The sequence below is a fragment of the Megalobrama amblycephala genome, linkage group LG12 (assembly GCF_018812025.1).
Source record: "Megalobrama amblycephala isolate DHTTF-2021 linkage group LG12, ASM1881202v1, whole genome shotgun sequence".
Lineage (NCBI taxonomy): Eukaryota > Metazoa > Chordata > Actinopteri > Cypriniformes > Xenocyprididae > Megalobrama > Megalobrama amblycephala.
The window spans coordinates 38,155,714-38,180,817 of record NC_063055.1 but is presented as its reverse complement, the minus strand read 5'-3'; the positions used below and the strand labels follow the sequence as shown (position 1 = coordinate 38,180,817).

Here is a 25,104-nt window from a genome sequence, read left to right as displayed (position 1 = left end):
GTTCTAAGTGATTTTTTGTTTGTTGATATGAGGTCACTAGAGTGTTGTGGGTGGTTGCCAAGGTGTTGCTAAGTAGTTGTGAAGTTGTTCTGAGTGTTGTTTTGGCTGACAGTTTCTAATGTGTTCATGATGGTTACCATGGCATTTCAATGTTGTTGCTAAGGTGTTCTAAGTGATTTTTAGTTTGTTGATATGAGGTCACTAGAGTGTTGTGGGTGGTTGCCAAGGTGTTGCTAAGTAGTTGCTAAGTTGTTCTGAGTGTTGTTTTAGCTGACAGTTTCTAATGTGTTCATGATGGTTACCATGGCATTTCAACGTGGTTGCTAAGGTGTTCTAAGTTATTTTTGGTGTGTTAATATGTGTTTGCTAGAGTGTTGTGGGTGGTTGCCAAGGTGTTACTTAGTAGTTGTTAAGGTGGTCTGAGTGTTGGTTTAAGAGCGTTGCCATCAGTTTCTAATGTGTTCATGATGGTTATCATGGCATTTTAATGTGGTTGCTAAGGTGTTTTAAGGGATTTCTGTGTGTTTCTAAATTGCTAGGGTGTTGTGGGTGGTTGCCAAGGTGTTGCTATGCAGGTGCTCAGAATGGTTACTAGGCCATTTCACTGTGGTTGCTAATGAGTTTCAAGTGATTTTTAGTGTGATGCTATGTGGTTACTAGGGTGTTGTGGGTGGTTGCCAAGGTGTTGCTATGCAGTTTCCTAAGGTGTTCTGAGTGTTGTTTTTAGGGTGTAGCTGTCAATTTCTAAGATGTTTGTGATGGTTACTATGGCATTTCAATGTGGTTGTTTAGGTGTTTTAACTGATTTTTTTTGTATGTTGTTGTACATCGCTAGGGTGTTGTGGATGGTTGCCAAGGTGTTGCGGATGGTTGCCAAGGTGTCGCTATGCATTTGCTAAGGTGTGTGGCCATCAGTTTCTAAGGTCCTTGGGATGGTTGCTATGGAATTTCAATGTGGTTTCTAAGGTGTTCAAAATTATTTATAGTGTGTTGGTATGAGTTTGCTAGAGTGTTGTGGGTGGTTGCCAAGGAGTTGCTAAGTAGTTGTTAAGGTGTTCTGAGTGTTGCTTTAGTTGACAGTTTCTAAGGTGCTCATTATGGTTACCATGGCATTTCAATGTGGTTGCTAAGGTGTTTTAAGTGATTTTTTGTGTGTTGATTTGTGTTTGCTAGTGTGTTGTGGGTGTTGTTATTGGTAGTTGTTAAGTTGTTCTGAGTGTTGGTTTTAGGGAGTAGCTGTCAGTTTCTAAAGTCTTCATGATGGTTACCATGGCATTTCAGTGAGGTTGCTTAGGTGTTTTAAGTGATTTTTGTATGTTACTATACATTGCAAGAGTGTTGTGGGTGGTTGCCAAGGTGTTGCTATGCATTTGCTAAGGTGTTTTTTACACATGGCCATCAGTTTCTAAGGTGCTCAGGATGGTTACTATGGCATTTCAATATGGTTGCTAAGGTGTTTCAAGTAATTTTAAGTGTAGTGGTATGCAGTTATTAGGGTGTTGTATGTGGTTGTCAAGGTGTTGCTACGCAGTTGCTAAGGTGTTCTGGGTGTTTTTAACATGCAGCTATCAGTTTCTAATGTGTTCAGGATGGTTACAATGGCATTTCAATCTGGTTGCTAAGGTGTTCTAATTGATTTTTAGTGTGTTGCTGTGTGGTTGCTAGGGGTTTGTGGGTGGTTGCCATGGTGTAAGTTATTGCTTACGGACTTCAGAAGAGCCCACCTCTCAAGTCTCTGTTCTATTTTGGTCTCTAGAGTTGATTTGAACCCTTTCTTCAGTATAAATCAATGAGATTTTTTTCTGCAGTTTTATTTTCTGCCAGGTGAAAAAAATGTATGTATGATTTAGAAAAGTTATCCTCAAGGTATCTCCTCAACATGCTGCATGATTTGATGTAGCATATTAAACACAAAGCCAGCAAAAAAATCCTTGCAAATCATTACCGATAGTCAATCATGTAGATATGAGTCTCATTTATCTTTCTGGCTTTAAAGTACTGCTTATGTTCTTTATAAATGTGGGGTTTTATATATGTGTATACATGTTCTCCTGCAGGATCAGTGTTTTCTGAGTTGCTAATGTGTTAATGTGTGAGCAATATGATGAGATGTCTCACAGGCTAATTTTACCAGATGAAAGGTACTGCGATTGGTCCACTTGCTGATGGCTGAAGAAAGAAATGATTTCCCTTGCAGTAAATGTACTGGCACTCTTCAAAAGCACACAATAAGGAACTTTAAGTGGCTCTATAGAACTGAATAGAACTGTTAATGGAGAGGAGTGTGGAGCCTGCTGTGCATTTGAGAGTGTCTGTGTGTATGTGTGATATGAATGTGATGAAGTGTTTTTGTTGGCTGATGACAACATGAGTCCTCAATATGACCGTTGACGAGACCCTGCAACCACAGACTAGACTAGAGATATGATGGACGCATGTCTCCATTGGGACAGAGAGGTCATGTCAGTCTGTATACAGAAACAACCGTTAAGAAATGCATATTTATTAGAAGGCTGTTGCGACTTTATCAATATCTAAGCTAATCTATATATATATATATATATATATGTGTGTGTGTGTGTGTGTGTGTGTGTGTGTATATATATGCAAATGTAAATATGCTTATTTGTTACTGTCACTCTCGTCATGTTTCCCAGTGTTGGTCACTCCGGTCCAGAGATAAGGCGTTGACCGGCCCTGGTTTCAGCCACACATGGTCCTTCTTTCCGCCTGTTCACTGCACACTGACATTTTGACTCTTAAAAATAACACAGATGTTTGAGTGCTCTTGGACAAAGCAGGCCAGGCACTGCTTGTCAACCCCCTCCTCACTGTCCAGCAGGCGGCTATTTTAACTGCCCGTGTGAGAATGACTGGAGACTGAGCGACATGACTGGATTTAGGCAAATGAAGCAGTCAGCGGCTGTCTGCAGATACTGGGTGTTCACTGAGGAGCACAAACTGACATTCAGAGCAGCTCCCTAAACTATTTGTGTATCACACACATACTTACTTTAATTTGTGCCTATCATAATTCAGTGAAGTACTAATGTTGACAAATTAGGATTTAACTGAGGTGCTTTGAATTTAGCATGTAAAATTTGATTATTAAAAACGTTCAAGCTTCTGTTTTCCATAAAAGAAATTAGATGGTTTACACTGACAAGCACACACACAAAAAAGAAATAAAAAAATAGTCCATGTGACTATCCATGTGCATTGTTTAAAAATTATTTCTTCATAATCTAAAACAAAATGAGTTTGACACAAAAGTGGGGAAATTATGATCAAATCATTCCCGAACAATATTTGTGCACTTATGCCAGAACATACAAATTATTTACTATCCTATCTATAAAATATTTTTTCGAGCAAACATTATTTATTTTAATATTAATTGTTAATCAAAATATATTAAAGTGAATTAATGTTAAATATAATCATGCAATAAACGAGGGAGATATTCAACATCCAGCACATGATATAAAAGTTGGGTGGATAACAAAATAATCTATACGAGTGTGTGTATCATGGGGATGTGAATAAAAAGAGTAATCTCTATCTTGTGGATGTTCCTGCCTCCAAACATCTAAACCTTTCATAAAAGCAGTGGTAGATTTAGCTGCTTTAGAAAGAGACGATGGTTTAGTCGAAGATCTATCAAGTACATCGTCAAAAGTTAAAGTCTCCACCTCCCAAGAGTGAACCTGATGATTGAGCAATTTGAGGGAAAACATTTTGTATAAACAAGTGATCACCAATATTTGGAGTATACTGTTATATATGCCTTATATGAGGGGTCGAGTACCGATTTCGTAACAATAAAAGGGATATTTTTATTTATCAGTATAGCCATTCCTTGAATTAAACAAGGATGCAAACACTTGGCCTACCCATTCCTTTTTTAATGTTTTATGTTCCGAGTCTGTTAAATGCGTTTCCTGCAGCTTCCTGCAACTTCTTAAGGTACATATAAACTCTTTTTCTTTTAACTGGACTATAACTCGGGCTATACATAAAATACTTTTGCGGTAATGGAATTTCAGAAGTCGAATTAGGCCGGAACGCAGTGCTCAATGACAAGTGGAGCGCCAAAATCCTCTTCTCCCAAAACACTCGGCAGCCGTGTCTTAAAGGAACACTCCATTTTTTTTTGAAAATAGGCTCATTTTCCAACTCCCCTAGAGTTAAACAGTTGAGTTTTACCGTTTTTGAATCCATTCAGCCGATCTCTGGGTCTGGCGGTACCACTTTTAGCATAGCTTAGCATAGTTCATTGAATCTGATTAGACCGTTAGCATCTCGCTCAAAAATGACCAAAGAGTTTCAGTATTTTTCCTATTTAAAACTTGACTCTTCTGTAGTTGCACCATGTACTAAGACAGACGGAAAATGAAAAGTTGCGATTTTCTAGGAACTATACTCTCATTCCGGCGTAATAATCAAGGAACTTTGCTGCCGTACCATGGGTGCAGCAGGCGCAATGATATTACGCAGGCGCTGCGTAATATCATTGCTCCTGCTGCACTCATGGTACGGCGGCAAAGTTCCTTGATTATTACGCCGGAATGAGAGTTTCGCCGGAATAAGCCATATCGGCCTAGAAAATCACAACTTTTCATTTTCCGTCGGTCTTAGTACACAATGTAACTACAGAAGTTCTGAAATTCTTCACACCTTCACTCAATCCAGTCAGGTGGATGTTATTTCGTCTGTTGTAATTTTCTATTTATTCCATCTTATTTCTGAGAACCTCGTGGTCTTTTTTGAGGAGACTGAGAGACCGCTCATTTCCTGAAACTGCATCTTCCACATCGCTGATCCTTTGTTCAGATGTAGTGATCCGGCCTTGCATAGATGAGACAGACACGGTCAGGGTATCAGTTGATCCCTGGATGGAGTTGCGAAGATCTGACATTTGAGAGATCAGCTCCTGTTTAACACTCCCAATGATCTTGCGAAACTCTTTCAGTGCAGCGGCAGGAACTCCTGCTGAATTTCCCCATTAGAGACGTTCCCCTATACTCATCTTTGCTTGGTTTCAGTTGACACTCTATTATTCCCCATTGCTCACAGGTACCAGGCAGACTTTAACCACTATTTAGGCAATGTTTCAGTGTTTGTTTCAACAGATTTAGGCAATTTTTAGAGATCTCTCCTGGTTATGTCTAACTACATCGCGCGCATCACATGACTCCCCAAATATAATCATGTCATCATTTATGTTAACTACTCCTGTCATTAAAAATGGCTTGCAAAATGATTGTTGTACAAAGATAAAATACAATAAACAAGTCTCATGATGACCATTCATAACACTGAACAGTCCAGAGAGAAAGAATATTGATTGACTGAACTTTATTATCCACCATTGTGGAAACTTTCCTTTGGCTTCTCATAAAAGACACAAGTTATACACATACACAAGACACAAAGAATCATACAACAATTAAAAACAACCACCTAATAGAAGTAATTATTCTCACAGAAGTTGCTTACACTTACTTAATTCCATTCAATATTCTAAGCGCCACTGGAATATATAACTATAACAGTAATATTTTCATTAAATTTTCGGGTAATTACATATTTATACTATGTTTTCCTGTAATCAATTATACTGATAATAAAAAAAAAAAGTACCCCACTTAGTAAACCCTGATGGTCATGTGACTGGACCCTCTGACATTGAAACGGTCACATGATCATCACCCTGCATGGGAAAATCCAACAGCGGTTTGATTCCGTTTTACTGGATTCCCAGTTTACCCATTAATTCCAACAGTCAGAAAATGTGACAATAAGCTCTTAAATGTTCAAGGACTCCAAGTACAACTTAACCTGACTAATGTGAAGTAGTGTGCTTGTTGTGAGGGTGAGGGGCCTCATTACAGATCAAGGGGGAGGTGGAACTAGTTCAAATTTATTGCCTGTGTCAGCTGTGTCAAATTTGGCAAGCTCAAATGGTCAGCTTGCAAATGGCTGGGGTAAATCTAAGGGTCAGCGGACAGTGTAATAATTAGCCATTAATCCACCCTAAACACTTCATGTAGGATTTTGACTTCATTTCTATTCTTGCTGTCTGGTTTCCTGATCATGTGTCTCAGATGCTCAGGTGGGGAGTTTTCTGATTCCCTGCTAATGTTTTCTTATCAAAGTGAATGGAGGTGATCGGGCCAGGTGTTATAGAGACCAGAGCTCTACCTCACACTCACAGCGCCCATTTTTTTTTTTTCATAGAGAGTGGACCACCCACTTTCTGAAGCTTTGTCTCTATTTTTGTGGGGTCAGAACCGAGTAGCCAGTTGTTCTTTACGGTCCAGTTTTTTTACGATGTGGTTTAAGCTGTTAGGGAGACCACCAGTCCACCTTTCACTTACACACAGCTAAAAGCTAATGCTGATGACAAACAAAACTGAGAGCAACTGAGGTCGTTTGTTCATTTTGAGGTCAGCGACATGTCGGTCATTACAGTATTGATCATTAATGCAATTCATATAGGAATACAGCTAGTTTTGCATAATATTTTTAATACTATTTATGCTTGTTAATAGTTGAAAAAGGTATGTCTGCCAAATCAAAGTCATGCGGAGCAATCAAAATGATCATAGAGACCCTGCAGACCCTCATCGCTGTGTGTCAAGGTCAATAATTCCCATAAAATATCTTAAAATATTTGACCTTTTTATGACAAGGCAAAGTTAGTTAATGTAGTTAAATGTCATGTGGTGCAAATCCCTAAAACTTGATATTTATGGATTAATAATTCATGATCATTTAAAATTATTTTTACCCTCAAAAATGCATTTTAAAATGTTTTTTAATAACTTGATTAAAATGCATACAATCAAAAGTATTCAGGGTCTAAGGATTTTTTTTGTTTATTATTTCTTCTTATTTGACGGTTGCACAACATGACATCATTAAGTTTAAATCACATTTTTGGAAAATTGTATAAAAGTTTTTGAAAGCCATAAAAAGCTAACATGAATACAAAGAGTACATTTCTAAGAACTTGGCATGTGTTTTAAACATGATTTTTAATTTATTTTCCCTTTGTGGTCACTACCAATGACATTCGACATCATCAATGTTTTCTATCATTCTTTTTTACGACCCTGTCATTGTGTGGAAAAGATCTGCATGAAGAATCTTCAAAAAGCCTCTTTTCGTGTTCTATGGAACAAAGAATTCATACGAGTCTGGAATGGCATGAACGCAAGTAGCCTAAATGATGAAGTGCACTATAAACCCCGCACACTAAAAGAAGTGACTGCTCTGCATGCTCTAAGAATACAAAGATGACCAAACAACATGTGGTTCTTACACACAACATATGCGTTGTCAATTAGTAATCACTCAATAAATAGATTAATGTGTTATGTTTTATAACTAGTTAATTTTAGAGCCTGCTTATGTTGGATCTGGGCCATTCGGGACATGACTGCGGTAGAAATTAATGGCTCAACACGTCTGTGCGCTGTCATCACATGCCAGCACTTTGACATTGAAGCTCTGAACCCAAACAAGATCTCTCTCACGTCCACTTGTCATCTGTGTTTTTTTACAGCATCTCCGAGTCTTTATTTAACGGGATACCCGTGGGTATATTCTGGGCCGGGGCTGTGGTTGGTTGCTAGACTCTGCATTGGGTTATTTCCATCGCAAAGGTAGCACCAGCAAAGCTGGAGATGTGAATAAATAAGATCATGTTTCAGGCCCTCAGATCTCACCGCCACTTCGTAAACTGAAGGGGGTGTAGCAGGGGAGGGGGAAAAAGTGGGGGGTGCTAGACGTGTGGTGTTTCATTAGGACACATCACATCCCTCTTGCTCTGAGCTGCCCGCTCCCAAAAAAACGTGGCCGACACCCTTGGCATCCTGCTGGGGCCGACGGAATTCCGGTCTGGTGAGAAGATCCACTGCTTAAGCCCTCTGATGCTTGGCATTCACACACACACACACACACACACACACACAAATTACATCTGTGGGTCTTCAGTTCAGGCTTTTCCAAGAGCTGCTTTGTCTCTATGTGTACCAGGGTGTGGCTGTTTAAATGTACAGCACATATCAAACAGTTCTAAGGGTTAGATCACAGTTTAATAAACATCTGTCTTCCTTTGACTGGACAATAGCTGCATTTACATGGACCCTAATAATCTCTTTGTAATCGGACTGATAGTGCAGTCTGAATAAAAAAATCACATGTAACCATGTCAGTCGGAATTAATTGGCCAATTCCGATTTAAATTTCATTCGGATTGTATGGGGTGGTTTAAATCCTTCGATAGGACATCTAACACGTGATCTGATTTAAAACCAAAACTTGAAAGATCTGCACATGTGCAATGACGTAGAAATGGTGAAATGGAATGAGCTGTTGTTGCTGTTGAATATAGTGTCAAAAATGATTGCCGTGTCATTTTAAAGTTTAAAGTAAAGAATGCAACCAAATACAGAAACGTGCTGCAAATACTCACAACACAACCAAATACAGAAACGCACAGCAAAAACTAACAACACAACCAAATGCAGAAATGCACAGCAAATACTAACAATGCAACCAAATACAGAAATGCACTGCAAAGACTCACAACACAACCAAATGCGGAAACGCACTGCAAATACTCACAACACAACCAAATACAGAAACGCACTTCAAATACTCACAACACAACCAAATACAGAAATTTGTTGCAAATATTCACAACGCAACCAAATACAAAAATGCACTGTAAAGACTCACAACACAACCAAATACAGAAACACATTGCAAATACTCACAACACAACCAAATACAGAAATTTGTTGCAAATATTCACAACGCAACCAAATACAAAAATGCACTGTAAAGACTCACAACACAACCAAACACAGAAACGCACTGCAAATACTCACAATGCAACCAAATACAGAGACGCACTGCAAAGACTCACAACACAACCAAACACAGAAACGCACTGCAAATACTCACAATGCAACCAAATACAGAGACGCACTGCAAAGACTCACAACACAACCAAACACAGAAACGTGCTGCAAATACTCACAACACAACCAAATGCAGAAACGCACTGCAAAGACTCACAACACAACCAAACACAGAAACGTGCTGCAAATACTCACAACACAACCAAATACAGAAACGCACTGCAAACACTCACAACGCAACCAAATACAGAAACACACTTCAAACACTCACAACACAACCAAATACAGAAACACACTTCAAACACTCACAACACAACCAAATGCAGAAACGCACAGCAAATACTCACAACACAACCAAACACAGAAACGTGCTGCAAATACTCACAACACAACCAAATACAGAAACGCGCTGCAAATACTCACAACGAAACCAAATACAGAAACGCACTGCAAATACTCACAATGAAACCAAATACAGAAACGCACTGCAAATACTCACAACACAACCAAATACAGAAACGCGCTGCAAATACTCAGAACGAAACCAAATACAGAAACGCACTGCAAATACTCACAATGCAACCAAATACAGAAACGCACTGCAAAGACTCACAACACAACCAAATACAGAAACGCGCTGCAAATACTCACAACGAAACCAAATACAGAAACGCACTGCAAATACTCACAACGAAACCAAATACAGAAACGCACTGCAAACACTCACAATGCAACCAAATACAGAAACGCACTGCAAAGACTCACAACACAACCAAATACAGAAACGCACTGCAAATACTCACAACGAAACCAAATACAGAAACGCGCTGCAAATACTCAGAACGAAACCAAATACAGAAACGCACTGCAAATACTCACAATGCAACCAAATACAGAAACGCACTGCAAAGACTCAGAACGAAACCAAATACAGAAACGCACTGCAAATACTCACAACACAACCAAATACAGAAACGCGCTGCAAATACTCAGAACGAAACCAAATACAGAAACGCACTGCAAATACTCACAATGCAACCAAATACAGAAACGCACTGCAAAGACTCACAACACAACCAAATACAGAAACGCGCTGCAAATACTCACAACGAAACCAAATACAGAAACGCACTGCAAATACTCACAACGAAACCAAATACAGAAACGCACTGCAAACACTCACAATGCAACCAAATACAGAAACGCACTGCAAAGACTCACAACACAACCAAATACAGAAACGCACTGCAAATACTCACAACGAAACCAAATACAGAAACGCACTGCAAACACTCACAATGCAACCAAATACAGAAACGCACTGCAAAGACTCACAACACAACCAAATACAGAAACGCACTGCAAAGACTCACAACACAACCAAATACAGAGACGCACTGCAAATAATCACAACACAACCAAATACAGAAACGCACTGCAAATACTCACAATGCAACCAAACACAGAAATAATCGCTTCATCAAGGTTGAACCTCTGCAGTTACAGTGACTATTTTAATGATATCTACTACTTTTCTGGAACTTGAATGTGGTAATTTTGTTGCTTTCTATGGGAGATAAAAAACCTCGGATTTCATCAAAAATGTCTTAATTTGTGTTCTGAAAATGAACAAAGGATTGCGGGTTTGGAGCGACATGAGGGTGAGTAATTAATGACAGAACTTTGATTTTTGGGTGAACTGACCCTTTAAAATCCATTCCAAGGTTTCGCCTTCCAAAGTTAGTGCAGAAACAAAGTTCTGTCTGGACATGCCCATGAGCAACAAAAACAATCAATGGCAGGGAAAAAACAGACTAAATTATAATAAAATTCTAATTAATTACATTTTGAAACTCTAATACTCATTATTAAATTAAATGTAATATAGGATATCAGTGGAAAAATATGTGCAGAGTTTAGAATCCTGCCAGATTTAGATTAGAACAAAGACTTGAGCTGTGAGAATGTACTTATTCAGTCCTCCAGTTACATTCACATCAAACACACACCTGTCTCACTCGTCTTTATCACCAATAACTATTCACACCCTCCTGAATATCTGCCTATCGTTAGCAAAATACAAACTGATGGGTGGAGAACACTTTGCAATAAACGCCAAGAGTCACGTCCACGTCTGTCACCATCCACACGTCCTGAGTTAGACGCGTTCCTGGGTTAACATATTTTGTTGATCCTGGAACAACATTCCTGTCTGAAAATTGAATTCTAACCATATCTCTACCCCTAAACCTAACCCTACCCATAAGTTATTCCTAAAATCGGAGGGGAAATGATAGGTGAATAACACTGATGTAAAAGCACCTAACCCTGGTTGCAAACCTAAACTTGACATAAACTGTAAACTTGTTCCTCAATATGATTGGTTGATTGGGATGTTGATCCAGAAACATGTTGTACTTGGTGAAATCAGGTTCTGCATCACGGTCCATCCTGCCTAGTCAGATGGGCAGCTAACAAATTAAAATGCATTCAACAAGTTAGACTATTAAAAAATATGGCCTAGATGTGATAAAATAGAAGCATCTAAAATTCTATACACTTTCTATAAATAAATATACTCACAGCAGTGGTTCTCAACTGATGGGTCATGATCCATGTTGCAGATAAAAAAACGCTAATAAATTTTAAAAACGTTGCATAGGATAGCAAAAAAAAAATAAATAGGCTCATTGACTTTTAAAAGAAAAGGAAAATGCTTTCCATATCATCTGTTTTTGATGGTGTGCATCCAATAAAATACACACTTCAACATATTTTGGCCCAAACTTTGGTGCATCCAATCAAACTTGTATTTTCACATGTTAGCCCATATTGACTAGACAAATTAACATGGGCAGATCAAAAGACAAAAATGAAAGAAAAATACATGACATACTAAATTAAATATGGGTTTGGTTGGGTCACCACTTGATAACCAATCTGAGTTCTGAAGCAAAACCCAGAAACACTGATTTACAGTATATAGCTAATCCTTGAGTTTCACTCTTCCAGGGGTGGAAAAGTTCACACAAATTTTCATTTGAGGGAACCAAGTGGCGGCTCTGGTCACACTTGCAAGACAGCACTAATTGCCGTGATGCAACTTAACTATGCGTCGGAAAGCGAGCATCCTGTTGACGTTATATCGTTAGTGCTTGATGTTGATTCTGCAGGAGCTAACAAAAGCCCGCTGGAGTCCTGTGATTAAAGGCTGCCATTGTTATCTCATTAGAGCTACCAGGTTAGCAAAAGGTGTGAGCCGCGGCCCCTTCATGGGGATAGACCAACACTGAGATGGGCCCTAACAAACATCAGGCTGCACACCCCTTTCTGAGGGAACCTCAAAGCTTTAAATACAGAGGATGATCTGAATACATCAGAGTTCATTTGGAAAGATTAATCATCTGTCAGATGGGAGCTTGGGTGAAACTGGGAGACACCAGGAACCATATAAGACAACTGTAGATTGTGAGTGGAGTGCCATGTGGATAGTCACATGGTCTCTTGGTGAAGTTAGTGATTCGATTTATTAACATAGCCTACTGTAGATGTTAGAAACACCTTCACATGTTAATTTTTTTGAACATGTTCGGTTTTTCTTAAGTGCAGGAGTCTCTGAAGGGGAAAGGGGGTGCAACGCACATGGGAGGGATCTTGACGTCTATCACTCTGGCGCAGTGAGGCATCCAGACGCGCAGAGCGCACTGCGCGTCTCCACGAGTGACAGTGCCAACACAACATCAAGAGCACACTGGGCACACAGCACCATTAGAATGAAAACTCTGTGACTGCTATCAAACATATGATGGAACTCCATAATCTTCTGGACTGTATGTGGATCGGTCTTTTCCTAATCGGATTTATCCGCGCATGTGTTTGCGGAGACGCGCATCTGAGGGGCTTTTAAAGATCTAGCGCTCCCGCAGTCTTTATACTGGCGTATGGATTTGACTGCGCTCATTTAATCAGGAGATCACAGCGAGCTGGATTATCATTCAGCACAACACTGGATACAACATTACTTTGCGTTCACACAATGTATGGAATAAATCAGCGCTGCTTGTACATGTGAGTATTGATATTTAGCGATTTACAGACCTTTAATCTTAAAACTGAAGGTTGCAGATAGATATTTTAGAGGTTAATGCTATAGAAGAATATTTTTAGATTTTGAAAAAAAAAAAAAACTTTCTAATTCTCTGGAAATGTTTTGCTTTGGTGCATCGGAAAGGTGTTTTAATCTCCAAAGAACCATACAACCAACTCAAGAACCATATATAGTGAAAATGTTTCTTTTCTATTTAATTTTTTGATAATAAGTCGTTTTTGCTGAACTGAAAGCAACGTTAGGGAAGTACTATTTTATGGGTGTTATGTATTTAAATTATGTGATTTAAATTGCATGATATAATGCTAATATATCTAGCATATTGACCAACTTTTCTCACTTTCATTTTGTTTTACTTTGCAGCTCTTTTCATTTCTTCGTGGTGTGGTGTCACGCGCAGGTAAATATTTATTACATTTTCTTTTGTTTGTTTTTTGGCAGCCTACTAAGCTTTAGTGTTTCATGTAATTGCATGCTTATGGAAATAACATTTAGTTTAAATATTGTAGTGGGTTCTCAAGCTTTTTGACTTTGATACTTGATCCTTCTATGCTTCAAAATCGATTAAAAGTTTTAATAACTGTAGGTTCTTCAATAACATAGTGTTGGTGGGGCATATTAAATAAAGTTAGTTAACTACATTCTAATCAGCATCGATTAGTACTTAATTGTACCTCGTTTAAAATAATTTTAGGTTGGTGAGGCCCTCTAGTGGGCCCCGGGTCCCTATCTGAGAACTACTGCACTAGTAGAGTAGATGAGCCTAAATCATTGTCTGTCGCGCAGCGTTGGTTATATAGACCTAGATTTAGATCAGTGCTCTTGCTGGCATTTACAAAACGAAGAAGGTTTTCTATTCCAGCAACAGAGAGAGAGATACATGTGATCTTATTTTCCCTTTGCATCGAAAAGGGGGAGAAGAATCACCCTTCTCCTAATTTTAAGCAGTATGTGAGGGAACAGGGCTCACTGACGGACCAGCTGAGCCGGCGGCAGGTTCGAGTCTACCAGCTGTACAGCCGAACCAGCGGCCGACACGTGCAGATCCAGGGCAAGAGAGTGAGCGCCACCGCCGAGGACGGGAACACTTTCGGTGAGTCGCTCATTCATTCACACTAATTAACTCACGTCAGGTTTCGGTGCAGATAGGGCTGTTTTCGCGGCTGATTGGTTTATTGGCTGAAAAGGGACTTGCTGATAGTTCAAAAGACATTTCTTTGCTTAATCGTTTCCCCTTTGTGTTGATTAGGATGTGATAATTTGCTTCAAACAGCAAGGGGAAATGAGACTGATTTGACTCGAGTCGTCTTGAAAATCATGATATTGCACTATGCATATAACTAAATTATAAATATACTTGAGATCTTAAAAATATTGATTAATACATTAAATTAAAATCACATGCATTACACACTTCAATGCTTTTTGACTGCTTGTCATTTCTTTCTTTCTTACTTTCCATAATTTATTTCATATAAACATAAATAATAATAATAAACGGTGTGTAACTGGATCAGCTTATTTACATTGTTAACATCACGAAAAGTGACTTTAGGTCAGGTAGAATTACTTTTACACTGCACTCAAAAATGTTTTCATTTTGATTTCGGTATATAGCCTTACATATAATGTTGATAAATGGCTGAATCTGTTCTATTTTGTTTGGTTTAACACTTGTGCTGCATTACAGCCAGACTTTACGTGGAGACGGACACCTTCGGAAGTCGTGTTCGGATCAAAGGAGCAGAGAGCGGCAGATACCTCTGTATGAACCGCAGGGGGAAACTCGTGGGCAAGGTATGTATTCATCATCTTGCTCGGAGATTTCTCTGGAAAATATATTTCATTTTTGTTGGAGCAAATGTATTTTGAACTTCCCAAAAAATGGATCTTTGATAATGAAATTGCATGATTGGGTTAAAAGTGTTTGTCTAAAACATGAGATCGACAAAAGCATCCAATCAATTCCCTACTGACAAAATCAAGCCCCGCCCTACATTTGTTCTTGTTCGAGAAGCCGTTTCACCTGGATATACAGTAAGTGACACCCGGAGAGAAAATTTGTTGTTAATGACCCTACAAGTTCCATTAAACCATCAAAATATGAAGAAAATATTTTAGATTTTTAAATATTGAGGTAATTTAAATATGAGGGAAGAACAAAACACTAAACTTTTTAATGCATTTTTTGCATAGTAGATCAAACCTGTTAGTTATGCCAAATAATTTTGTCAGATAAATATCTTGTCTGACAAAATTATTTGGCATAACTGGCTACAGGTTTGATTTTACTATGCAAAAAAAAAAAAAAAAAATGCATTAAAAACAAAAAGCTGACAGGAAAAAGTAAACATTCACAACAACATAATCAGTTATTAATATTGCATTGGTTTTATTTTGTTTTTGCATGTGTTCATAATTTCTTTGTATGACAGCTTGGCCAAAAAATGTTTTTAAACTACGCAATATGCTTACAAAATTTTTAATATTTGAATAAAGGGTGAAGATGTTAATTTTCCTATAGGCCAGACATCACTTTTAGCCAGTACAAATGCTTTTCTTACTTTTTTTTTTTGACTTGTTTCCAGTCCAAATATCTAAAAATTCTTAAATCAAGAAGCATTTTCTAGACAAGTAAAAATTATTGTCTTGTTTTCAGAAATAATAAGTCAAAATTAAGTGAGTTTGTTGCTTAAAACAAGCAAAATAATCTTGTTTTTCGTTTTGAAATAATATGGGGGGAAAGACTAGTTAAAGGGGTCATATAATGGCACTTTTACAAGACGTAAAATAAGTCTCTGATGTCCCCAGAGTGTGTATGCTGCATGAAGATAGAACAGGTGTAGTTTAGTTTAATTACGGTTATAACTTTTGCTGTCATCTTGCTTTTATGACATGCTATTGCATTTGTGTTAAGTACTGTTTTGCAATTACATGGCCACACCCCCTTTGCTGAGTGTTCTCGGGGGCGGAGTTTATGTAAATTTTAGGGTTAGTGATGTCACTAACCCGGGAGGAAGCTCGTTGTAGTCCCTACCAGCCGTTTGTTGTAGTCCTTAAAGTCACTGTTAAAGAAAATATCTCCTTTGCATTGAGCGTCGTAACTTTGCAGATGTTGTTTATGCTCAAACAGCAACATTATATACTAACTAAAGTTAAAAAAGTCAAATCATAATCAACCACCCCTTTAATATACAAATCTGTCCCTATCTGCCCACCCTCACGTCGCTCCAAACTCTTATGACGCTTTCCTGTGAAATACAAAAAGAGTTATCAAAATGCCAAAGCTGCTCTTTTCAATGCAAAAATCCCTGGAAACGCTGGGACGGGTGAAGCAGAGCAGGACATGTAGATCAGCAGCTAGACAGTGTGAACGGCATCGAAGATCAGCGTACGTCAGCCTGAGACTCGACTGCCAGGCTGTAGAGGAAACGGCTTTCACACCCATTCTGTGTTTAGTCAGATGTCAGGCCACATCTTCCTTCACGGAAGTGGAAAAAATGTCTATGGATCTGCCATGAGACAAAGTTCTGGGACAACTAGCTGGAGACAGTGAGAGCATCAGGGCGGCCCTGAGCGGTGTTGAGAGATGAGGGCACAGACAATGAGTGTTCGACTGCCGGAGGCTTGCTTACATAAGATACAAGCCATTTAAAAACACTTTGAATTCCTTTTGGAAGTTTGGGATTAGTAGTGAAACAAAGTCTGTCATGTCAATAATAAAAGATGTTTTATTCTCCATGACCAGCAGTGACATGAAGTTTAACTGAGATAATTAACAAAAACTTCAGACATCCATACTGATAGCTGTCAGTATGAAGTCCAACCCTTGTTAACAATTAGTGCGCTTCATTGTACATAAATGTATATATATATATATATATATATATATATATATAAATCTGTACTTGCAGATGTTTCTTAACACACTTAAGTAACTTAAACTTGAGTAAAAATGCACTTTGTAATTATGTCAAATGAAAAGTTTTACTTTCCTGTTTTAATAATCTTGTCATCATGCTTTAAAGAATACCTATTTTGATGTGCTGACTAACATACTAAAGCACATAAAGCACTTGATTATAATTTTAGCTTATTTAAATCTACTAAACTGCAACTTCATCATTACAAATGTGTAATTACAATTATATTTAAATGCATGCCATACTAGTTTCAATAGAAATGACTTTCAATTTTATTTACGCTTGTTGGTACATTCAGCTACACTTTAACTATACTGTATTTCAATGACAACAGAAGTAATTATGTAGTAATTATTATAATATATATATATATATATATATATATATATATATATATATATATATATATATATTACACATAAAGAGATTGATTTAAGTAGGATAAAAAGCACTCTTCAAGTAATTGAATTAAATATAAATTTAAACTATGCACTGTAAAAAAAAAAAGCCATAAAAATAGAGCACAAAGTACTGTATAAATATGAAGGAATTTTCCATATTGGTTTTTTACAGGTGTTTTACCTGTATTTTGAATTATGCATTTGTTGTAGAGTTAAGAGAAATTTCCATAAAATTGCAGGATAATGTCTTGCCTGAAAATTACCAGTACATTTTCCATTTTTATTTTCCACAGTCTAATACATTTTAATGTAATTGCAAATAACATGCAACTAAGTGTCTGAAAAGTTCGGTCAGACTTACGTATAATCTTTTAAAGTAGGCTATATTATTTATAATGAGTGTGCATTTTAAAAGTATGCTAAAGTGTACTTCTTTTTCACAAGGGAAGACCTCTGTCGTATCAGTTGAGATTAGTGAAACATAAAACAAAGCTTGTAAAAATACACATCTCAGAATAGGCTATAAATATTCACATCACTACAGCACAGATACACACCACACAAATATATAGATATATATTCCAAATCAAAGTCTTTTAATAAATACTATAATTACTGAATTATATATAATACAAATGATCAAAATTGGAACAAGAACACATGGCTTGATTTTGTCTGTGGGGAATTGATTGGATGGTTGTGGTTTGCTATTGGTGGATCTCATGTGAGTGACAGGTTGCCCCGCCCTCATCATCATGCTGCAAGAGGGAGGGGAAGATAATCTGATAGGCACATGAATTAAAAATAATAATAATGATGATGTGAACGGATAAATCATTTAAATAAATACTGCAATATTCCATGAAAAAACAAACAAGAATTGCCCATTTTGGTTTCATGGTGACTTTAAAGTTCTGTGAAATAACATGTGACTTCTTGTCTCTTTATCACAGCCTAATGGCAGGGGAAGGGACTGCATCTTCACAGAGATCGTTCTGGAGAACAACTACACTGCCTTCCAGAACGCTAAATATGAAGGCTGGTACGTGGCCTTCAGCAGAAAGGGTCGGCCCATCAAGGCTTCCAAAACCAGGGAGAACCAGCGGGAAGTTCACTTCATCAAGCGCCTCCACAAAGGTCCTCTTCCCTTCCCCAACTCGGACCAACCCAAACACTTTGAGTTCATCAGCTTCCCTCCGACCCGACGGGCTAAACGCAACAGAAAAGCCCACTCCGCTTCCTAACACCAACACTTCCGCAAACTCACAGACTATTTTCCTGTTAATACTAAGAAGAGGCAGCTTTATTTTTATATATTTTCGTACTTAATGGACTTGATGAAGCCAACAACACTGAACGGATGCTCATTGTAAAGGGTGACTTGTAAATATGGTAAAAGAGAATGTATATATTTAATAAGCTGGTATTTGTATGTGTGTTGTGTGAGCATTTTGTAAAGACTTTAAGACAATATGCTCAATAGTAAAAACACAATAAAAGAGCCATTTCCCTTTAAGGGGAATATAAATGTAAAATGAAATGAATCGACATCGGTTTTACATTATACCTCATGCTCATCTCCGGCTGATTCTCATCAATTGCTTGCTAACTGTTCCTGTACTTTTAGCAACAAATGAGAAGTAGCAGCAGGGCTCAGAAAGAAATTAATACTTTTTATTCAGCAAAGATGCATTATATTGATTTTTGTAAAGACATAATGTTTCAAAAGATTCCTATTTTAAATAAATCGCTATAATAAAATACATTTTTGAACATCTGTTCTTTTGAACTTACTATTCATCAAGGAATTCAGTAAAAATATATATATTTATCATGGTTTGAAGCAGCACAACTGTTTTCAACATTGATAATAACCATAAATGTTTCTTGAGCATCAAATCATCATATTGGAATGATTTCTGAAGGATCATGTGACACTGAAGACTGGAGTAATGATGCTGAAAATTCAGCTTTGATCACAGGAATAAATTACATTTTACAATACACTCACATAGACAACAGCTTTTTAAAATTATAATAATATTTCACAATTTTTACTGTATTTTTGATATAATACATGCAGCATATTAGAATGATTTCTGAAGGATCATGTGACTCTGAAGACTGGAGTAATGATGCTGCTTGATCATTATATTTGAACATATATTCTCTGCTGCCACCTGCAGTCCTGTTACTGCCACTGCAGACATTCGAGAGTTCAGACTGTGAAAGAGCATCATGCACACCTGATCTTCAGCCTGTGCTGCTCTGGTGTCAGACTTATGGGATGAAATTAGACTCAAAATGATTAACAAATGCATGCAATTTGTACGGATCCACAAATGCACATCCTCCTTGTTGCATGCACAAATTCTGACCTACATTAATACAAAATCGAAGTTTTGTATACGTCTCTATTTGTACAAAAGCTGCACATTCATGTAGCTCTGGAATTTGCACACACAAGTGAAAATTATGTCATTAATGACTCACCCTCATGTCGTTCCACACCCGTAAGACCTTCGTTCATCTTCAGAACACAAATTAAGATATTTTTGATGAAATCCGATGGCTCAGTGAGGCCTGCATAGCCAGCAATGACATTTCCTCTCTCAAGATCCATTAATGTACTAAAAACATATTTGAAAAAGTTCATGTGAGTACAGTGGTTCAATCTTAATATTGTAAAGCTATGAGAATATTTTTGTGCGCTAAAAAACAAAATAACAACTTTTCAGCAATATCTATATGGGCCGATTTCAAAACAGAGCTTTATGAATCGAATCAGTGAATCGGAGCGCCAAAGTCACCTGATTTCAGCAGTTTAGCCATTTGATAGGAGATCCGAATCACTGATTCGAAACAAAAGATTCATAAAGCTCTGAAGCTTCATGATGCAGTGTTTTGAAATCAGCCCATATAGATACTGTTGAAAAGTCATTATTGGCGCACAAGAAGTATTCTTGTCGCTTTATAATATTAATATTGAACCACTGTACTCACATGAACTTTTTCAAATATGTTTTTAGTACATTAATGGATCTTGAGAGAGGAAATGTCATTGCTGGCTATGCAGGCCTCACTGAGCCATCGGATTTCATCAAAAATATCTTAATTTGAGTTCTGAAGATGAACGACGGTCTTACGGGTGTGGAACGACATGAGGGTGAGTAATAAATGACAGAAATTTCATTTTTGGGTGAACTAACCCTTTAAATGTAGTAACACACACTTTGTCTGACAGATGTGCACACATTAATAATTAGCACAAGGCTTATTCATTGGTAGGTGTTTGTGTGTGGGTTGTGAAAAAAGTCTCAAAAAAAGAAAAGTCTCAAAATCCAAATGAATCAAACAAGATCGACTCGGAAAAGACGTCAGTGAATGCATGCGTGTCACCTGATCCATCTTCTTTGTTACATGCGCAAATTATGATACACTAATACAACAGAAAACATTTGTATTTACAAAAATTTACTAATTGCTGCACATTCATTTAATTCAGAATTTTATACACGCAAGTTGAAAGGCATTTGGTTGTGGATAATAAAACATGTCTGCAACATTTATCAAGTTCATTTGTTAATGATTTTGATTCTAATTTGATCCCATACAGACTCTGCACATAGAGTTCATTACATACGTTTAGTGTGCTCTTAAAGTAAAGACATGGATCATCAGTAACATCATCATGTCCTGCTGTCTTCACATGGGTGACTTTGACATGTGGTTTTCTCTGTAATTTCCTAAATCCTGTATAGGTCTACTAGTTTATATGTTGAAATTAAAGCCATGACTCATCATATATATTGCTCTGGAAGCAACACTGCAGCAGATGTAGTTGTTAAAATCTTTTCCCACATAGTGCAATCTCTCTTTATTTATGGCCATCTGTTTATGTAATCCTGCATTTGTCATTTTCAACAAAATCATGTGAGCTGAGACTATATCCACTATCCTTCACTGATTTCTGTAGTGATTCTGACAGATGGTGCTATTTCTATAGCACACATCTATATGAGATCAACATACTTAATTAATTTCATCAGGCTTGTCATATTCATAAGCTTTAATGTTTAGCCTGTATAATCACAGAGCAGCTGCTGAGAGCAGATATGAGTGCTGAAGCCTTCTGATCCACTGAAAAGACCAATATAATTGTAATATTATCCCAAGTAATAAATCTGGCAACAAAAGCAGATATGAGTATTATATATAGGCCTAAATGTTGTTTATTTAGCAATTAATAGAACTCCTCTCTGTGCCAGGAAAGCATTTGATTATTTTGTTTGTTTTAGAATTAACATACTGGTCAAAATATCTTTTTAAGAAGAATCTGCTCACCAAGGCTGCATTTTGATTAAATACAGTAATATTGAAAAATATTATTACAATTTAAAACAGCTGTTTTCTATGTGAATATAAGTAAAAATGTAATTTATTCCTGTGATCAAAGCTGAATTTTCAGCATTATTACTCCAGTCTTCAGTGTCACATGATCCTTCAGAAATCATTCTGATATGATGATTTGATGCTCAAGAAACATTTATTATTATTATCAATGTTGAAAACGGTTGTGTACAATTTTTTTTTCAAAATTCTTCGATGAATAGAAAGTTCAAAAGAACAGCATTTATTTAAAATAGAATATTTTCTAACATTATAATTGTCTTTACTGCCACTTTTGATCAGTTTAACTCATCCTTGATGAATAAAAGTATTGATTAATTTTATTTCTATCCCCCAAAAAATAAAATTAAAATTCTTACTGACCCCAAACTTTTGAACGGTAGTGTTTAATGTTACAAAAGATTTAGATTTCAGACAAATGCTGTTCTTTTGAACTTTCTATTCATCATAGCATCATTAAATAAAAATGTAAATAACTGTTTTCAACATTGATAATAATCATAAATGTTTCTTGAGCAGCAAATCATCATATTAGAATGATTTCTGAAGGATCATGTGACACTGAAGACTGAAGTAATGATGCTGAAAATTCAGCTTTGATCACAGGAATAAATTACACTTTACTGTATATTGACATAGAAAACAGCTGTTTTAATTTGGAATAATATTTCACAATATTACTGTGTCACATGATCCTTCAGAAATCATTCTGATATGATGATTTGATGCTCAAGAAACATTTATGATTATTTTCAATGAAAACAACAGCTTCATATTTTTGTGGAAACTGTGATACATTTTAATATGAATAGTGTTGCACTAGGAGGGATATTTGTGCAATGTTTGTGCTAAACAAACCAGGTGAGGCGGTCTGTCACTCCTCACTCCCCCGCTAGGGGGCAGTAGTTAATCATATCACTACAATAGATGAATAGATAGTTCAGAAGAACAGCATTTAATTAAAATAGAAATCTTTTGTATCATTATACACTACTGTTCACAAGTTTGGGGTCAGTCTTTTTTTTCTTTTCTTTTTTTTAAAGAAATTAACACTTTTATTCAGCACGGATGTGTTAAATTGATAAAAAGTGATAGAAAAGACATTGTTAGAAGATATTTCTATTTTAAATAAATGCTGTTCTATTTTAACTTTTTATTCATCAATGAATTCTGAAAAAAGCATCACAGGTTATAAAATAATATTAAGCATCACAGCTGTTTTCAACACTGATAATAAATCATCATATCAGAATGATTTCTGAAGGATCATGTGACACTGAAGACTGGAGTAATGATGCTGAAAATTCAGCTTTGATCACAGAAATAAATTACATCACAAAAAAATATTCACATAGAAAACAGCTATTTTCAAATGTAAAAATATTTCACAATATCACTGTTTTTACTGTATTTTTGATCAAATAAATGCAGCCTTGATGAGCAGAAGAGATTAAAAATCATGACAAGTAATGTGTCCAAACTTTTGACCGGCATATGTATATGGCTTCACCATCCATATTCTATTTAAGAGAACATGCACAACATTACTCCTAGTTTGTAAATGCAATGTCCCCTATAGCTGAGTCCAGTCCCAGTATTAACTGATCAGAGAGTCAAGCAAACACTTATTTTCTGTTTCATATAGGACTGGTGCCTACTGAAAGAAGAGTGCTGTTAGTTTAACAAAATAAAGAGACCAGTGAATGACTAAGTTGTAAGTTATGATGACAAATCAAATTTCTCTGTAGTGATCATTGTATATGCAGGGAAGAGATGGAAGTCCCACACTCATATCATCAGTCATTTGAGCGTGTTTTAGTCTCTCTTCATCCAGTGTGTTGATCTGTCAGTCTGTGATGAAGAGCTGGTGGAGCATACAGTAGGAGTTTGACTCTCTCTCTCTGCATCTCATGACAGCTTGTTTCCTTTCTCGCTTCTGCATGAGCTCTTTGTTATTGTCAGTTCCTCTTTCAAGGGTGAGCTTGAGTCTGTTTCCCCCACTTGCACACACAGTGATTCGCTCCCATTTGTGTTGGGACAGTTGTAGTCTCCTCTGTGAACTGAACACTCAGAGAACAGAATAGATCAAACTGACGTCACATAAATTATCATCACAATTGTACTGAGAAATCTGTCCTGCTTTTCCTTTTTTAGTAATTTTAGGAGTCTCTTCTGGTTGACAACAGCAGTTCCTCATTTTATTTGAATAAAGCAAGTTCTTCTTTGCAGCTTTGCAGATAATCCTCACAAATATATCAGTGTGACGTATAGTAAAATGTCACAACTAAAAACAAAAAGATTCTTTCTTTTAATTAAATCAAAACTTTAACTTTGTTTAACTTAAGTCCTATTCTGACAGGATTAGAAGGGAAGATGGAATAATGTAATTTTACCACAGGACATCTGTTATATTAATGGACAATATATATATGTGTATATATATATATATATATATATATATATATATATATATATATGAAGAGTTCAGATGCAAAAGCCTCTAAGTGCCATCCAAAATATTCTTCTAAAATTAGCATTTTTATCAAGCTTGCATGTTTATGTTCAGTTAATTCACTTTAATGGCAATGAAAATGACCTATTAATTGCAATTAAAGTGAAATTACTGAACCTAAACATACGAGCTTGATAAAAATGCTCATTTTAGAAGAAAATTTCAGACGGCACTTATAGGCTTTTGCATCTGAACTCTTCATATATATATATATATATATATATATATATATATATATATATATATATATATATCACTATTACTGCCAAAAGTTTTGGGACGCCTGCCTTTACGTGCACATGAACTTTAATGACATCCCATTCTTAATCTGTAGGGTTTAATATGGAGTTGGCCCACCCTTTGCAGCTATAACAGCTTCAATTCTTCTGGGAAGGCTTTCCACAAGGTTTAGGAGTGTGTTTATGGGAATTTTTGACCATTCTTCTAGAAGTGCATTTGTGAGGTCAGGCAGTGATGTTGGCGAGAAGGCCTGGCTCACAGTCTCCGCTCTAATTCATCCCAAAGGTGTTCTGTCGGGTTGAGGTCAGGACTCAAGTTCCTCCACACCAAACTCGCTCATCCATGTCTTTATGGACCTTGCTTTGTGCACTGGTGTGCATCATGTTGGAACAGGAAGGGGTCATCCCCAAACTAATCCCACAAAGTTGGGATCATGAAATTGTCCAAAATGTCTTGGTATGCTGAAGCATTAAGAGATCCTTTCACTGGAACTAAGGGTTCAAGCCCAACCCCTGAAAAACAACCCCACACCATAATCCCCCTCCACCAAACTTTACACTCGGCACAATGCAGTCAG

At 36.9% G+C, this 25,104-nt stretch overlaps 1 protein-coding gene across 1 annotated transcript; it reads left to right on the top strand.

Moving 5' to 3' along the window:
• Nucleotides 1-11,753: 11,753 nt before the first annotated feature.
• Nucleotides 11,754-19,101, top strand: fgf17 (fibroblast growth factor 17). The gene is made up of 5 exons (XM_048209792.1): nt 11,754-13,001; nt 13,405-13,441; nt 13,954-14,134; nt 14,732-14,838; nt 18,319-19,101. The coding sequence occupies exons 1-5, from the start codon at nt 12,970-12,972 to the stop codon at nt 18,607-18,609; spliced, it is 648 nt and encodes a 215-aa protein (XP_048065749.1). The 5' UTR covers nt 11,754-12,969; the 3' UTR covers nt 18,610-19,101.
• The last annotated feature ends 6,003 nt before the right edge of the window (nt 19,102-25,104 follow it).

What these genes read in the sequence shown, in the direction of transcription:
- fgf17 (XM_048209792.1), top strand. Translation starts at nt 12,970, where the DNA reads ATGTATGGAATAAATCAGCGCTGCTTGTACAT. An exon ending in AATCAGCGCTGCTTGTACAT is followed by an intron (nt 13,002 to 13,404) that starts GTGAGTATTGAT and finishes TTTACTTTGCAG; the next exon opens with CTCTTTTCATTTCTTCGTGG. An exon ending in CGAGGACGGGAACACTTTCG is followed by an intron (nt 14,135 to 14,731) that starts GTGAGTCGCTCA and finishes GCTGCATTACAG; the next exon opens with CCAGACTTTACGTGGAGACG.